General features: G+C 39.2%; 1 protein-coding gene across 10 annotated transcripts in view; it reads left to right on the forward strand.

The window, feature by feature from the left end:
* The first annotated feature begins 535 nt into the window (after window positions 1–535).
* TBC1D7 (TBC1 domain family member 7) overlaps window positions 536–17,539 on the forward strand; it is a 35,712-nt gene continuing 18,708 nt past the window's right edge. For 6 of the 10 annotated variants that reach the window (XM_075052413.1, XM_075052420.1, XM_075052422.1 and 3 more), the window contains exons 1-7: window positions 633–1,274; window positions 2,422–2,596; window positions 3,061–3,181; window positions 3,901–3,981; window positions 7,700–7,887; window positions 10,205–10,342; window positions 11,990–12,135. In XM_075052413.1, coding sequence (XP_074908514.1) covers window positions 3,070–3,181; window positions 3,901–3,981; window positions 7,700–7,887; window positions 10,205–10,342; window positions 11,990–12,135 — 665 coding nt within the window. In that variant the 5' untranslated portion in view covers window positions 633–1,274; window positions 2,422–2,596; window positions 3,061–3,069. Of the gene's footprint in view, window positions 611–632; window positions 1,275–1,312; window positions 2,597–3,060; window positions 3,182–3,900; window positions 3,982–7,699; window positions 7,888–10,204; window positions 10,343–11,989; window positions 12,136–17,539 lie in introns of those variants that run through there. The other 4 variants (XM_075052419.1, XM_075052421.1, XM_075052414.1 and 1 more) reach the window with 4 other exon arrangements.

The raw sequence follows: 17,539 nt of genomic DNA on the forward strand, positions 1-17,539 counted from the left end.
CTTCATGGCCTCAGTGTTAAGGGAATGAGTTATTCCTTTACTGACGAGGGCATTGTCGGCGGGTCTTGCACAGCACTGTACTTTCTGGATCGCTGCTCTTTGTAATTCCACACTGGGCACAGCCTGTTCTGTCAAAACGCCCAGACCTCCGGCGTCACCTTGAGGACAGGCCTATGAGAGACACTGCCGTTTTCCTCTGGCAGCCCTCCGTGTACCCGAAGCTGCCCCGTGAGACGCGGGGAGGAGCGAGGAGGGGGAGCCGGCACCGAGGGCAGGACGAGGGGCAGCCAGCTTGACCTAAGGCGGCCTGAGGGGGAGAACGACCGAGGCGTCTGAGAGACCGGGGAAGCCTCCAACCGCCTGCGCCCCCTCTGAGGGGCGCGGAGGGAGGGAGGCAGCCGGCCCCGCCGGCCCGCGCCTGCCCCGACCGTTGGGCGCGTGGCCCGGCCGTTGGGCGCGTGGCCCCACCCCCCCCCCGGCAGGCCGAGGGCCACCGAGCGCTGCGCTCCGCCCCGCCCCGCCCCGCCCCGGCGGTCCGGAGCCTGCGCATGCGCCCGAGCCGCCGCCTCCCTCTGCACCCGCCCGCGCCGTAGGGCCGCGTCCGCCTGCCGTAGGTGCCGGGGGGCGGCGGTGGGGTCCCGGTGCTGGCGGGCGGGTTTTTTTGTCTGTCACCGGCCCCGCTCTCGTCCCCTTTCCCCAGCCCCTGCCCTCCCCCAGGGCCTCGCCGTCGCCTCAGCTCCCGGGGTGGCGGTGGCACGGCCTCCCCCTTGCCCCGCGCCTTTCCGCCGCTGGCCCCCCCCCCCCCGCAAGCCCTCAGCCCGCGTCCCGCCGCCTTGGCCACCCCCCGCGGGGGCTCCGGCGGGGACCCCGTGCCCCGAGCGTGTGTGGGCGGGCGGGTGTGAGGGGTGCCCTGTCCCTGCCCCTCCTTGCCCACAGGAGGGGGCTGCGGCTGCGTGCGGGGAGGGGGGTGGACGACGAGCGGCGGTTTGATTTGCGGGGGGTAGATGATCCTGTGCCCAAGCGTATCCGCGTTTTCCTTCGGAAATAGGACAGAGAAGGGGGTGTCGCAGCCCCCGAGCCCGGAGCGGTGGCGGGGCCGGCCCTGCTGGCGGTGCTGCTCGGCCTGCAAAGGCTGCGCCCGAAGTTGAGCTTAGTCTGTGCGAGGGAGGGCCTTCTGTAAAGGGGCAGAAGCCTGTTGGCATCATGTCTGGCTCTTTACGAAGTCTTGCATAGTTCGTGGCTGCTGTTAAAATCACCTGGCGTGAAATTTAACGGTATGATGAAAAGTGATACTAAGGCCGAAAATGCATTAATCTTCGAAGACGGGATGAGCTAATTGTACAGAACACTTCCAATGAGCTGGCTAGGGATTTATTTTCCCCCTTCCTTTTTCCAGTTTATTGATGATACGTGTAGAGATTGGAACATTGATTATTTGCCTAATAGGAAAATATATATCCAAAATTGGGAGGGAAGGAGGGAGGAAACAGTGTTCCTTTTTTCCACTGACTAAATAAAATGTACTGCTGGTATAGTGATAGTTTAAAATTATTGAAATAGCATTCCTTTCTTATAGATCATGCTGTTATTTTTTAAATGATATTTATTGTTTCTGTTCTGTCATTCTGCTGTCAGCTTTCCACAAGTGGTATGGGCTAAATGTTTTCTAAATAGCACATATTAAATTCAGAATTTAAAAATTTCAAGTATTTTAAATATAGCTGAGTGTCTATAGCATCATAAGTCCGCTTTTAGGCATGGCTGCAAAGTAAGTAGTAAATACTGATCACTGGACCCTTAAATGCACAATACATGAACATCACAGTCATTTTTGTAAGGATAGTGCACAACTGGAATGTCTTGCAAGTAATATAAATATTTTTTCTCTGGTTTTGAGATAGTATTTGACCTATCTCAGAAAGCATTCCTTCAGTCCTTTGCTGGTTTATATTTTCTCTCTGGTCTTGGCCCTAATCCTACAAAGCACTAAAAATGGACTTAATTTGAAACACAAATAGGCCTAGTGGATACACAAATTTAAATATGTGCATTCTTTGCAAAATTATGGCCTTTGTTTATATCCACAAATGCTTTGCTCCTGATACGGACTTTGGTTCAGCAAGGAAAAGAAGAATTTAACTAGAAAAGCTTTTCAGTGCATCATTCACCCATTGCTCCTCACTCAAATTATTTTTCTCCAAATTTTGCTGTTGTCACTGGGCATAAAAGTTAAGATTGTTTTTAGTTCTTTGAGTTACAAACCAGAACTTTTTCATATTTGCAAGCATGCAGAGGAGAGAGAATTTATATTTAGAAAGCTGAACTGAATTCAAATGTCAGTTACTGCTGTTGTGAAACAGAGTACTCACTGCAATTTGCCATTGTTTCCAACATAGGGATGAGACATTTATTTCTTTTTAGTACTGAAATAACAAGTTCAAGACTGTGGCTGTTACAGCACCTGATAACAACGTGAACATTTAATTCAAATCTGCAATTTAAGAACAAAGTTACATACGTAGCCTTGTTCTTTCCTGTCACCCCTGTGCTACTGAGGCCAACGTTGGCTTGTCCTTGCTTCTGGTTACCTTGTCTGGTGAGTATGAAACCTGATGATTTGACTTATCTGGGTAACAGTTGTACTTGATTAGGGTTTCTGTAGCCAAAATTTTGTCAGACTCGTAACTGTATTTTTTGTGTTGGTTTTGAAATGCACAATATCACAGAAAAAACTTAAGTGTCTCTCCAGCTTTTTTTTTTTTTTTAACTTTTTGAAAAGTAGTGTAATTTACTACAGGAATAAAAAAATTTTTTAAAATTGCTGTGTTTCATTTGGAAATTGGATATCTTTAGACCTTGTTTAGATTCAGTTGTTTTTATGACTGTCTATGTTAGCATATGATGAAAAAAATCTTGTAAAATTTTCATAATCTGTAGTGTTTATTGATACTATAGAGACATAAGTAGTCAGCTTTTATCAGTGTGCAAAAGTACTTGACATTAACACAATAGGAGTGTATTCTTTTAAGTGTTAAGGGGAATTACTGTTTTCTCCAAAAGGAATCAGTCATGGCTGACGACTCTCAGAGAAACTTTCGATCAGTGTATTATGAGAAAGTGGGGTTTCGTGGAGTTGAAGAAAAGAAATCACTGGAAATTCTGTTAAAAGATGACCGGTTGGGTAAGTTGATTTCACTGTTTCTTCTGTTTGGTGATTTGGGGCTGGGGAGGGAATAATAGAAAATGTTTAGCTGCTGTGTTTAGTACCCATTTAAGTTTTTCATCTTTTATCACCAATATCTCAGTTATTACTGGCAGTCCTTTGAGTTTCAAATCAGTTTCAATCAGATCTAAAAGCCTGATTTTTAAAACTATTAAAGATTTGTCTGCTTGCTTGTTTCTTTTTTTCTTCTCTCATTCTGTATGCCCAAGCAACAAAAAGTTTTTCAATGAAAGCAAGTTTAACCTGAAGATATATTGTTTCATGCTGTTAATTCCATCTAATCTCAAGACAATGAAGATTTCGTTATTGCTGCTGGTCCCTGAGGAGTGCCACATCTCTAACAGAACAGAAAGATAAATGTCCCTTTAACAAAGCCTTTAATTGTTTTGACATAACACGATCTACAAAATATCTATAAAAATAGTACAGTTTCTTCTTGGTGAAACCTAGGGTAGTTTTATTGTAAATCAAGCCAACGTATATAGTTTTCAAAATTTTGCAGTTTATAGGGCACATTCTGTTCTCAGTTGAAGTGGTGAAAGCATTTGTTGATAATACATGATGAAAGTGGGGATTTTGATCAGCAGCTAAGGATTTGTCATGCTTAGGTACATCAGAGACTCAAACCTATTTATAATTAATTTGCCTTAATTTTTTTTCTCTTTATTTCTCTACAGATATTGAGAAGCTTTGCACATTTAGTCAAAGGTTTCCTCTCCCATCCATGTATCGTATACTGGTGTGGAAGGTGCTTTTAGGTATGAAATATAACATCTGTGATCTTCCGTAGAAATGAGTGTGTAGGAAGGTATATTTTTTCTGTTTTGTTTTGGGGTTTGTTTTTTTGGTTTTGTTTTTTTTTGCTTTACAGAGTTAATGACATGGATTATTCTGTACTACCTTGCCTACTGATACATATTTAGTCTGTTTTTGTATCCACCTAGGATGTACAAGGGCAATCATAACAGTATTCCATGCATATTTTTTGAGAACTTTGCTGAACTGTACCTAGAAGAGTGTGTTTCTATATTTAACTGTGTAACACTATTCAAGTAAACTTATAAAATGGAATTGAAGGGTGGATTATAATAAGTCACCGATACTTGATAAGATACTCAGTTCTGTTCCTAAAATAAAAAAACAATTAAGTTGAAGTAAAGCTGTGATTAACCTTAAAAAATCTGGGCAAGGTATGGAATGGATGTTTATTCTAAACAGAAGCTTTGTGTCCTATAAAATCTTGGTTTCTTCTGGTTTTGCTTCTGGCTTTAAATTGTATTTGCCATTGAAGAAGTTTTGAGGCTAGAGACAAACTATGGTATCCCCAGAAACCATAAAAAAGCCCATAAATAGATTCTATTTTCCTTGAAGTGCGTTAGATGACTAATTAAAAAATACTAATGATTTTGCAGTAACTGGTCAAATGTGTTGGGTTTACTAGATGCGAGGTCATGTCACTTGGAGACAGGAGGGGTTGTGGGAGGTCCAGGAGTTGTGACCCTTACAAGGTATCTGGGGAGTTTCCATTAGAGTTGCTGCGTGTAGAGAAACACTGCCAGATCGAGTGTGAAGGTACATCGTCTGACTGAATCTCTGGAAGAGAAGTGTGATTTACCATACTTTTGGTGGTGGAGCGTTGTGCCAGTTTTGAAAAGCTTGATTGTGGCTCCCGTGCTCAGTCTTGTATTACCAGGGCTGTGGTGGCAGGAAGGGTGCTGATAGCTGAAACGTTGGTTCATCAGGGAGAGACCAGCAGCATCAGTCTGCAGATTGGCTTGGAAGCTGCTGTCTTTTGCTGTCTGTTAGCTATCCTACTTCTTCTTTGTCCTTTCACTCTCCAGAATGTGTGGTACAAATCCCATGAATATCTCTTACATGAACTTTTTGGCATGTGATTCAGAATGAGGAAGATTGGTGACTCCACCCTCAGAATGAGTATTTTACAGAACAGTTTTTCTGTGTTTTAGGATGTTTGTTTATCTTAGGCAGTGCCATGATGTTGAACAATGTTCAAGTAAATGTCTTCTGTTTCTCTTCTTGGTCTCCATATTCCACTACAGTGTCTGGAATTTGAAATAATGTATTAGAAAGTTTTATCTGAGTTCTAAACAATCTTTTTTTTTTTCTTCTTCTTCTTTTTTTACCCTCCAATTTAAAAACTGTGGCTTCGTATTCCTGATTATTTGGATTTGTAAGCCTTTTTTTGGGAGAGGTAGTAAATGAACAATGCGCAGAAGGTGCAAGATCTACTTGTAAAACTTGAAGTTCTTGGCATTGATCATTGAACTAACAGAGTAATCCTACTTGATAAAAGCCTTTGCTGTTAAAGAATACTGATTTTTGGATGAAAAAGATTCTTGTAACCTGGGCCCTAGTGAAGCAGTCAGCATAAAATATTTAAAATATTAGTAGTAGGAAATACAGTGTAGGAGGTTTGGACAAGTGACTCAGTACAAGATCCTTCAGCCCAAATTATAATAGCAACATACAGTCTCTTGGCAAAATTGTCGCTCACTGCAGAGCCAGTGGTCTATCTTTGACTGTTTTAGATAGAATGATTTGTGAATCGTATGACAACACAAAACACCTTCTGAGTTAACTGTATAGAAAATTTTATTGGTTCTTTAACAGATTTTGTATTTTAAACACAGAGTGATATATTTCAAGTACGCATACTGTCATTCTGTATACTCCTTGGGTGAACAGAGGTACAAAGACTTTTCCTATGCTGCATCTCAGTGTTAACACTCATTAGAAAAGCTGGTATTCAGAAGGGCAATGCAAAATCTCTCTCCCTAAATGACTGGAACAACAGCAGAGTCCATTTCTGGTGGGAGGTGTTACATCTCTAGATAATGTTAATAGTTTAACAACAGGGAGTCTGTCCTGTCAGCGAAATTGTCTCAGACACATACCAAGGCTCCATGCTGTCCCATGTTACATGGTATATCAGCAATGTCTGTTAACTTCCTGTTCAGGTATGACTCATGATGGTTTCTAGACATCCCTGTGGTGCTTAAGCTTCTTTTCTGTCTGCCTAAGGTAGTCTTCTGTATTTGAGGAAAGCAGTTGGCAGTATGTAAATATAAAGTCATGATGTTGACTCTGTTTTTGCATAATGTGAAAAATGTCTTGCTCTGTCCCAGCTTTTGAAATGCAGACAGGTTTGCAGTTGGAAAATAAAAGATAATTTTCTGATGCGCTTGTTACTAAAACTCAGCCATTCATGGTTTAACACTTGGCAGGAATATTTTTTTCTTTAAATGAGAGATAAGAGCAGCAGGTAGCCTGTTTCAGAACTGATTTTTGAAGAATACTTTGTTCTCGTGGGTTTCTACAATGGGAAAAATTCTGCTCCACTAGTGATATGGAAGTAGCATTTTTTTGCTTTGGTGTATGTAAGATCTTATTTCTGTTGAAGCCTATGACGTTTTTGTTGTGAACATCAGTCCATGGCAAGATTGAGTCTTGAGTGAGGCGAAGGATCGAGTGAAATGTTGAGCATCTCTTCTGGAGATCGTAAATAGTTTAATTTTCTCTGCCTCTCTACTTAATACTTTTTTTTTTCCTTTCTTATTTTTCGTCCTAGGAAACTAGAAAAAATATATGTGTTGTGCTAAGAAAGTAAAAAACGTTACCTCACGAAGTGTTTGGGTGGTGTTCTTAGGTTTTAATCTGTAACTGATTAAACCTATATGTGGTTGATTTTGCTTCTTCATGTTGTTTTAGAGAGGATTAATCTACGATACAGTGATTAAAGAATTTTCCGCCAGAGATCTAACAGTAAATTAAATAATACTGGAATGTACAGTATTTTTGCATTTGCATTAGTTAATTGCATGTATATATATTCTCTGGTCATCTCAGACAAAGTGTAGAATTTGAGAACATGAACAGCTAATGTATGTAAAAATCATTCTGCATCTACCTTGTTTTCAAAATAAATGGAAGCTGGGCACAAATACGCAACTAGTGCTGTATTAAAAACTACAGGTAAGTATAAAGAAGTAAGATTCACAATTTAAAAATAAAGGTGGTTAGAGAGGGAAATAAAGAAATTATTTTTCAGCCATCTCAACAATGACATTTCTTATCGGCACACAGATGTGGTATACAAAAGAGTTAGCGTTCATTTCCGAAAACCTTGTAGAAGAGCTTGAGAAACAGTAGTCTTAAGGGTAGATTTTGCCTATGCTCAGTTAACGTGAAATTTGTTTTTATAAATATAATGCTAAGGTGCTTTGTTGGTCCATTGACTTCCAATTTTGTAGAGTTTTTCTCCCTGTATTCTTTGACCAAGTTTATAAACAAACTGCAGTGCCAGGTCCTAGTTTTCTGTAGGCTGGAGTTGTAGTAGAAATTTAATTTAGGCAGATTTCTTGGAAAGGGAGTTTGAGTGCTCTGTTTTTTTCTCTTTACAGTTGCTTATCTCTTTCCTTCTCTCTTTTTTTTTTTTTTTTTTTTTTTTTTTCTTAGGAATTATTCCTCCTCACCATGAATCTCATGCTTTGGTGATGAAGTACCGGAAGGAGCAGTACTGGGATATACACCATGCTCTTCGTGTAATTCGTTTTATTAATGATTCTACCCCACAGGTAGATGTTTTCCTACGCATACATCAACTGGAATCAGGAAAATTGCCCCGAAACTTGGCTTTTCCATTGGTCAGTTGTCATTTTATCAGTCTTTTAAATACAGTATTTTATTTAACTTCAAACTATAAGCCTGTGAGAAACTGAGCTGCAAGTAGTCCCACAAACGCACGTAGATAGACAAAGTAAGGTGAATGGGGAACAGAGACATACTAGTATAAAATGAGGCATTTTAGTCAAAGTGCTTTTCTCTTTTTCTTCCCCTAAGATTTTATGCCTTAAAATCTCTTTTGTGTATTTTGCCTGCTAGGCTTCAAGCCTTTTGTACTCTAGTGCACTTCAGTTTCTTTACAGTACTGAAATGAAAATGACATAAGATTATCAGAGCTTATATTCTTAGATGTCCTGGAACAAAGATAATTCAGAGCCAGTACAAGCAGCGACATATTGTGAGTTACATCATATACTTAAATTAGTTGTTTTTAAATCTAGATTTTAATATACTGACCTCTTTTTCCTGTTAGTCTGAACTGATCCAGGCTTCTGTCAGGTAATGCATGTACTCTGTAGTTTACAGTGTATTCCCATATGGCTATATGAGTCTGTTTTAATGATGAGTCTATAGTGTGATAATAAAAACAGTGTGTGGATCTTATGTATAAGCCTCAATGAAAGAGGAGGTGATGAAAGGAGCCATGGGACTTTCTGAAGTGCTTTTTATCCTGTATTTAATGTTAATTTATCCATGTTCACTCTAGTCCAGCTTACTTTGTTATTTTTCACCTGTAATAAAATTTGACAAAAGAACTTAAAAAAAGTTAAAAATTAAAAAAACCCCCACATTAAAGTTAACATGGAAAATTCAGTAATATTTTGGACTGGAGGATTACATAAAGCATTCTCTTGTTGGAGGAGGGAGAGTGTTTTTGTGCCCTTACCATTGCCTAGGAACGTGGCCATCCTACCCTGCAAGTTTCTTATAGAGAAGTTTCCTTGATTTGGGCCTGTGACCCAGTAGGCTGAAAATTCATTCCTTCTAGAGCAGTATTTTTTTCTGAGCAAGTGTTTTGTCAGTCCATCCCAGAGCACTAGCTGCTTTCAGTACTGTGATGCGGTTTCATAGAGATGGTGTTTAGCAGATCCACAGTTATTAGTCCTATAACTTCTGTTTGTTTTGCTGCAGAAAGCACTTGTTCTCTTTATGCCAGCCTGTTTTCAGTGCAGTAACTGTCCCCTTAAACTTATAAGAGGTTACTGCTTGATAGTAATGCAGATGTTTTATTGTGGAGGCAGTGGTAGTATAAAGATGGTGTTGGATTGGTCTAAATATTTTGAAATGTTTGAGTCACATGTCACAGAAGTCTGCTAAATACATTTTGTGCATCTGAAAGCAGAGAGTTTAAGTAGGGATATGTGTGTATTGCAGCAGTCTGTGTAGTAGAGGCATATCCCAGTAGTGTTTAGACTATCCACATGTTTTTCATGAGTTGTGATCTGTTCAAAAGCTTGTGATACTATAGTTTACTGCTACTGATGGTTACATCAGATCAGACTGTGTATACATATCTGGCTTGTTACCCTGCCTCCTGATCTAGTCAGTACTGCCTGTGTAAGGAAGACTGTAAGAAATAGGGCAAATATAGAGCCTTTCTTTGTGCATCTTCCCAGTTTAGACACTTTCTGAGCTAGCTGTTAGCATGAGGTCTAGCTGGTTTAGAGTTAGTTCCCGTCCATCTACCCTATGTGCAGCCATACTACTGTGGTTTAGGCATGCTGGTACTTCTCTTAGGAAAGTATGTCCTCAGGAGAAAAGATGATGGTGTACCCATGGCATGCTTCTGGTCATGTATTGTGGGGAATAAGATGCTTGTCACCTGGGAAAGATATTTATTTGTCTCTAGGAAGATGTTTATCTCAAACCAGATGATTTTGTGTATGTTGAAGGTAGGCATACACCTCATGGCTGCATTGTTTTTTCAGTAACTGCAACAGCTGTGGCAGTGGTGTTTGAGGGGCCTGTTCGGCCCTTAGCAAGGAATAGGATGAAAAATTCTGCTGTGCAAAAATATGGGGCACAGAAGGAGGATTGCTGCCTTGTTAGGATGTAATATTATCTCATTTGAGAACTTTGAATCAGGATTGTTCCAAACTCCTGTTGTATGTTTTGGTTTTAAAAGCAAGACAGGTCTTACTTGTTCTGCTTTAATAGGTATTTGTCACCATAATGCAACTGCTGCCCAATGTTTTGTTTATGAATGTCAGAACAGCTCTTTTGAGTATGTTGATTCCAGTTTGTTTTCCCAAGTAGCAGGTAAAATGAATATAAGAATAATTTAAATCAGATAGTCCAATACTTCGTGTAGTTCACTTTTTTGGCTTTGTTTTCCAGGAACCTGAAGATGAAGTGTTTCTTGCTATTGCTAAAGCAATGGAGGAAATGGTGGAGGATCCTATAGAATGCTATTGGCTTGTCAGTTGCTTTGTGAATCAGCTGAGCAGCAAGCACAAAGATTCATTACAACAACTGGTAAGGAAAAACCACTTTTTTTTTTGTGTGTGTGTGTGTGAGGAGAGCCAGCCATGGAAAGCATTAATATCTGGAGACAACTGGAGTGCCAGAGGTGACACCCTTGGATTCTGTTCCACCAACTGTTTTGAGAAAATGGGAGGAGTGCTTTTTCTGTTGCGATTGTGCTGTCCTGTAGGACGCTCTGTCTAACATAACATTAGAAATTGTTTTTGTTTACTACATGGTAGTTTTCAATTACATCTTATTTTCTTTTTAGGTTAGCTAAAGCTTACATTGTATCTAGTTGAATTACATTTCTCAGAAATTGGTCACTTAAGAATTTTCTTCATTTTCAAGAATTAAAAATATCACAAAGTTAAGAACATCTTGATGTATGTCTGCTACTTTGTAGGCTGCATCTTTGGCATCCATATGCTGCTCATTGGATGACACACAAAGCACAATTGTTTTGCTTTGTGAATGGAGCAGGGTACTACGTCTTCAGAGAAACAGTATGTTGCAAATTAAGTTATAATAAAAAGTGGAATAGAGTTCTTCTGGCACTGCTCATTTAAATGCTCTTATAGCATATTAATTTTGAATATCTTACTGGTTTATAAAATTAAATTTGATTGTAAAGAAAATGCATACTTATAAAAAGCTTTTGTAATTCTTCAAAGAGGTAAGAAACTTCTAGTTAACGATATCCACTGAGATGAAGGAATTAGAGTACCTGTGCACTAGCAGTCACTGAATGAAAATTCATTGCAGAAAATTATGCATGTTCTTTGTTTGTTATTCTTTTGGAACTAAGAAATACTTTTTAAACCTACCTGCTGTTGCTGGACAGGATGCATTCAACTATACCAATTTCTGTAATTCCTTTCAAAGGACAGAGGAGCATTTATAACTTCATAGAGAGTGCCAAGTGTCTCCCTCCCTAAGTTTTTGTTTTAATACGAACATTGTACCAAGACTCTGGATGTTAGAATATAGACAAAGGAAGTGTTTCTCCCTTTGACAGCTGAAGTCATTAGCTGTTTACCTCATTATGACAAAAAGCATAAAAGTACTCCTGAATTTACAAAAATTTGGTTTGTGTTACATTAGAATTTAAACAAAATGAGAATTATCCACGTGTTTATGCTTCTAAATACTTTGGATTTTTAAACAAGAAATCAATGTCCAGCTTTTAATATGTTGCACAGGGATTTACTTGCAGGATTGATTCTCTGGGTTTTGCTGCATTGTGTGTAGACTTCTTTTTTTTTTTTGATGTGTGCTAAGGCGATTAGGTTTGAAGTGAATGAAACTCAATTTTACTTGTGAAGGTAGCAGTAATTAGTGCATGTTTAATCTCTGCATTGCCTTAAGCTCTCAAACACTTCCTTGCATTAGGGAATACTGCATATTTTGGAAGTTCTGCTAATGGTCAGCAATTCAAGGAACGTGAGGTTGGTTGTTTAGTTAAATACTTAATTAGCTAATTGCAGTTGTATTTTGGAACATGATGTTTTTAGTTAAAACAATGCAAGTTCATTATTTTAACGTGTTATTTTATGCCGATTGAATTTTTAAGACGTTTCTTGTCTTACAGTGCATGTTAACTATGGATGGAGGGTACTCTGATGTGAGTTATCTAAAATTTTGCAATTCCTTTCTCAGCCTAAGATTCTGGAGCAGTATTTGAACATTGAAGATAACAGGCTCTTGATGCATCTGAAAGCATGTGCTGCAATGAGCAAACTCCCTTATGATCTTTGGTTTAAAAAGTGTTTTGCAGGTTGTTTACCTGAGTCCAGTTTACAGAGGCAAGTTCTGTTTTTTTTCTTTCTATTTGTAATTACATAGTAATTTTAGCTTTTTGTCATCACTAGTAGGCAAAGAGCTTTCCTTACTTTTTCTGTAAGATTATGGAGTTAACTTTATTGACTTGGAAATGATATAATCGGATTTGATTCCACTTGTTACAAGATAATCTCTGTGTGATCATTTCTCGCATTGAATGGAGTTAAGTATAGTGGTTGATTCTGTTAGATACTTCCTGCCTCCTAGGATTTAAAACTTCAATCCCCACTAAGTGATAGATAGCTGAATGGTAGGTAGTTTTCAGGCTAAACCAAAATCCTTGCTTAGGCAGTGATTGTAATATTGTATTATCATTAGACAAAAAAGATTTGGAAATGTGTACTGGTTTTGGCTGGGATAGTTTTAAATTTCTTCGTAGTAGCTTGCATGGGGCTATGTTTTGGATTTGTGCTGGAAACAGTGTTGATAACACAGGGATGTTTTAGTTACTGTGGGGCAGTGCTTACACAGAGTCAAGGCCTTTTCTGCTCCTCACCCTGCCCTGCCAGCAAGTAGGTTGGAGGTGCACAAAAAGTTGGGAGGGAACACAGCTGAGACAGCTGACCAAAGGGATATTTTGTACTGTATGATGTCATGCTCAGGAATAAAACTGGGGTGGAGATTGGTGGAGGGACGGCTGCTTGGGGACTTGCTGGGTACCAGTCAGTGGGTGGTGAGCAATTGTTTTCATTTGCATCACTTTTTTTTCTTGGATTTTATTTTCCCCTCTCTCTGTTATTTTTTTTTCCTCTTTTCCTTACAATTTTAAAAAATTACTTTTTTTTTTTTAAAATTATGAAACTGGTTTTTATCTTAACCCATGAATTTCTCACTTTTACCCTTCCAATTCTTCCCCCATCCCACTGCTGGGGGGGCAGTGAGTAAGTAGCTGTGTGGTGCTTAGTTGCTGGCTGGGGTTAAACCATGACAGAATGTTTATTTTAAAAAGTACTAGGGCAAATTGACTGTTACAAAGTTAATGAAATAGTGCATTATATCAGGATTCTACAGTTAGAAATAGGTTGTCCAGCTTTTAAAAGGGGAAAATTCTTGGGCATGGCACGTCACTGAAGAGATTTTGAAATGAAGCTTATATTATTTCTGTAGTTCTGCTGCCTGAGAACTATTGGAAAGCAGAAAATTCAAGCTAGATGTAGAGCAGCATATCCTTTCTGCAGTAACAAGAGTTGCTAATAGCTGAGCAGGAGATGGCACAAGGAAAACAGTGGTTTCATTTTCAGCTGCCTAAAAACTTTGAGAAGTAACAACGTTCAAGGGAAGTTTCACTCCAGCACCTCCAGTATTTCAGTGGCTAGTACAGGAACCTAGCGTGGAAACAGAGATCTTTGTAAAATGCTCTGTAGAAAATGCTTTGCAGTGGTAAAGTTGGTTGTAATCTGAATAGTGAATGCAATCTTGCTTGTTTATCTGCTTGTTTATCTAGATTTCATGAAGGAAAGTGGGAAACAGCTGTTTTAAAAAATATTTTATTTGCCCTTATGAAAATAAGGGGGTTTTAGGGAATAAGCTATAAGATTAGAAGTCATGCTCTCTAGTCTTGTCATACTGTGGTCTTTGAGGTTCTGTGTGTTTTACTGTTGACAAGGAATATGTCTGAGAGAAGAAAATTTTTTGAACCAAACCTGATGGATTTGGTAGTAGGTAGACCTTTAGGTGTTACACTGTGTGCAGCACAGTCATTGTTACATGGCAAGTTCTTCTCATCAAGCACCATCATCATAAGGCTCCAGAATAGTGCTCTCCGGGTAGTGGTTCTGTGTGATGTGGTGGTTAAAGGCTTTTACTACTTTTATGGCTACACAAATTATGTAAGCATGTATAAAATGTTTATTACATCTTTAAAAGCAATTGAACATGTATGGTTTGCCTGCATCTCTATTTCACATTTGCATTTGTAGGTTACTTTCAGCAGATAGTGATTGACCTTGTTTCGTTGTGCTTTCTCTGTATGAAACTTAATGCCTTAAAACTTAAACTACTGTCAGTAGAAGTGACTGCTCTACCTGGGACTTGGCAGTTTCTTCAAGCCTTTTTTTCTGTAGGCTTCTATGATCTGAAATAGCCTTTGCAAACTACTGCATTAGGAACCCCTTTGCATGTCTTCTAGGAGATACTTTTATTTAGAGTTTATGTGATTTAATTTTGCTACTAGGTCTTAGAGCTGAGAACTAGAGCTGAAAGAGGAATTTGCATCAGAGCAGTTTTGCTATTGGAAGATTCAGAGGTTTTTTAAATTTCTGTTGAAACTTGTGTGGAGCTGTGTCATCTGGATAGTGTAAAAGAAAAAATCTAGATGAATTTTGATTTCATATTTCATCTTGTCAGAATCTTTACTTTCAAATTTCTACCATTTTGAATCAGTTCATTTATATGAAATATTTTGTCTAGTTAGTGTATTGTTTAGCATTCTTGTATACTGTTTTACCTTTCTGAAATAGAATATTCTGATGACCTGAAATTTTTTAAATACTCCTCCCCCCTCCCCCAAGGTCAAAATATTGGCTTTTTGTATCACTATGGAGTAAAAACAAATTTCACTGTTGGTACTTATGATGGCACAGCAATCCCTTTTCCCAACAATTCTTGTGGGAACATGATAAAAGTGCACTTTTTCTTGCCAGTTTAGGTTTCTGAATTATTCAGTTGTAATCATAATGGCCTCATTTACTAAGGAAATAACATACTTCATGGGTAGCATGTGACAGATGAACTTAATTAATGCTTGGAGATTCAGTTTGGATTAGAATCTAGAAGCCCGAATGCTTATCTGAAATGTATCCAAATGGCAGTGTTGGAACTGCTGAGAACTGAAAACAGGTCTCCAATTCTCCTGTGAGTTTTACTTTCTTTTTGTTAAGTGAGAGATGATCTGAGCTCAGTTTTTTATGATTTAATTTAACTTATGATTTAGCACTGTATTTCTTAGAGAGGTTGCTTGCTTTCTATAAATTGTAGTCTTCTCTGCCAGGCAGCTAAATCTAAATTTCATGGTTTTCTTTTTTTCTCTAACGTGTACGAGATTTTTATATGCTGTGCAGAAATTGTATCCAATAATGGTGAGATGAAGTTGTGTAATACCAGCTTTACTCCTGACAGGCATTGTCATTCAGTATAAATACTGTTTTATAGCACACTTCTTGTTATACCATAGGTAAAATTTATGCATCAGTTTAATTTAAATGGGTTTGGAAAATTTATATAGACAGGTTTCAGGTAGAAACTTTTCTTTTGAGCCTATGCAGTGTCTTTGCTTGCCCTAATACACTTGACATATTATGTGACAAGCTTCTTAACAAAATTCTTAAAGGTGCCACATTGGTAAAAGAGAGGACCAGACTGGCCGTTCTGAAGGCACTGTATCCTCAGGGTTCTGTATCCCACCTGGAATATAAACAGTGTGCTTCCTAGAACATGAACCAGCCTGTAGCACAGGTTCGAGAGGGACAGAAAGGCTTACTCGTCTCTGAAACAGGGAGAAAACTGGATCACACCTTTGTTTTTTATACTCACATTGCCCAATTTGCTTGATTTCTGCAACAGCATATCTGGTCATCTGTTGAGTAAGCCCCATGTGTGGAGAGCTTTCAAATGGTGCTGTGCAGCCCCTCAACCGGAGAGCCCTGCTGTTAAAGCTTCGTGTTTCATTTGTGGCTTCAGCTCTACAGGCAAAACGGCACTGTGGCTGCCAGTTTATTTGAGCACGGTCACCCCAGATGATCCAACTACAGCAGAAGTAGTGCAGCTTTGCAGATATAACTGTGAATAAGCCAGGCATTTTTAATGGCCTAAAGTTGCCAATCACGTATCATGCCCCTGACTAACAGGGTTTGTATTCTGCACTGAAGACTTGGCATTAGCAGGACTGTAATAGCCGATGGGATGTCGTTAGGTTATTAGCCTCTGGTAACTTGTTCGTAGCAAAGTATTTGGTAGTTCTCCTGAAATCTTGTGGCTGCCTTTCAAACTGGCACTACCTCATGTATTAATATATGGCTTCTATAGTTTTACATCTGTGATTTCCATGTCCAGCATAAATTACATCTAGATGTAAAAATATAAGTCATTTGTTAGTAGAAACAACAGAAATATGAAAACTGCCTTAAATTTACTATGAAGTGGGAGGTCATAAGAATGTGCATGTGGGCTACTACTATAGAGAAACTTAAGTTGGTTTGCCTTTGTCTAAGTAATTGAGCTGCTTCCCAGCTCTGGAGACGGATGGGCACAAGATCATGACGTGACATAGGACGAGATTTGTGCGAGCCTCATCATGTCCCTCCATGCCCAGTTACCCTTGGAAGGACACCAGAAGTGCAGGCAGAGGAGGAAGCATTGGTTCTCTTCAAACGTCTCTGGCCTGGATGACTGGAGGACCAGAACTAGGGAATAAGGTTGAGTGTGCTTACCCTGTAGCCTGGGGGAAAAAGCTGCGAGATTAATGATAATATTTCAGAAAAAGAGAGAGCAGCAATGCTGTGATGCTTTTTGTATACTACTGCACTGTAGTGGTTGCGGAACCTGAGAACTGCCTTGAGAATGCCATGCCCTCACCCACATGCATGCACGGTGTAAGTCATACCTTGTCTACAGAAAAAGCTCAGTGAAAAGTAAATGGCTTCATTTACATAGTCCTTGGCATGCTCTTTACCTTCATAGCTTCATGTTTCTTTTTATTTTTCCTTGTGGTTGTTACAACTATTTCACTGTTCAAGAAATACCTACAAGAGTGCTCCTGCGGTTAATTGAATACTGTTACATTTCACAGAGGATGATAGTCACAAAACCCATATTAAATTCATTGTATACTTTCTTTTTTAACATTCCTGGTAGGGCTATAGGCACAGTTGCATGACATTTCTGTTAGAATTTTCCCATCTCTAGGAGTATCAAAAAATGGATAAAAAGTTGCAATCTCTGACAGTATACTTGATGTTCAGTGTTTGCTGTTACTTAAAAAATGAAAGTAGAATACTTACATTATCATCAATAGAGATACAATGTATAAAGGCTGATACATTAGAATAGAATCAGCAACATATATGTTTCCTTGAAACTGCTGTGGGTTTTTTTTTCATTCTAAGTAAACAATTTTTTGACTCAGTTTATGTTGCTATTTCTGGCTCTACTGGTATAGACAAGGTGCTGACTGCTGGTCTGTTTATCACAGTGTCACACAATCATTCCCCTATTGCTGTTGCTGGTGGAGTTGCATTGAGAGTAACAATAGCTGGAAATGTTAAGGGGAAAAATACTGCAGCAGACACAGCTGGTTAGTGCTGACATCTCAGCCACTTTGCTATGCACCCTCTTCCAAAATTTGTTAGACACTGGTGATTCAGATACTGC

This window comes from Buteo buteo, chromosome 20 (genome assembly GCF_964188355.1).
Source record: "Buteo buteo chromosome 20, bButBut1.hap1.1, whole genome shotgun sequence".
NCBI lineage: Eukaryota > Metazoa > Chordata > Aves > Accipitriformes > Accipitridae > Buteo > Buteo buteo.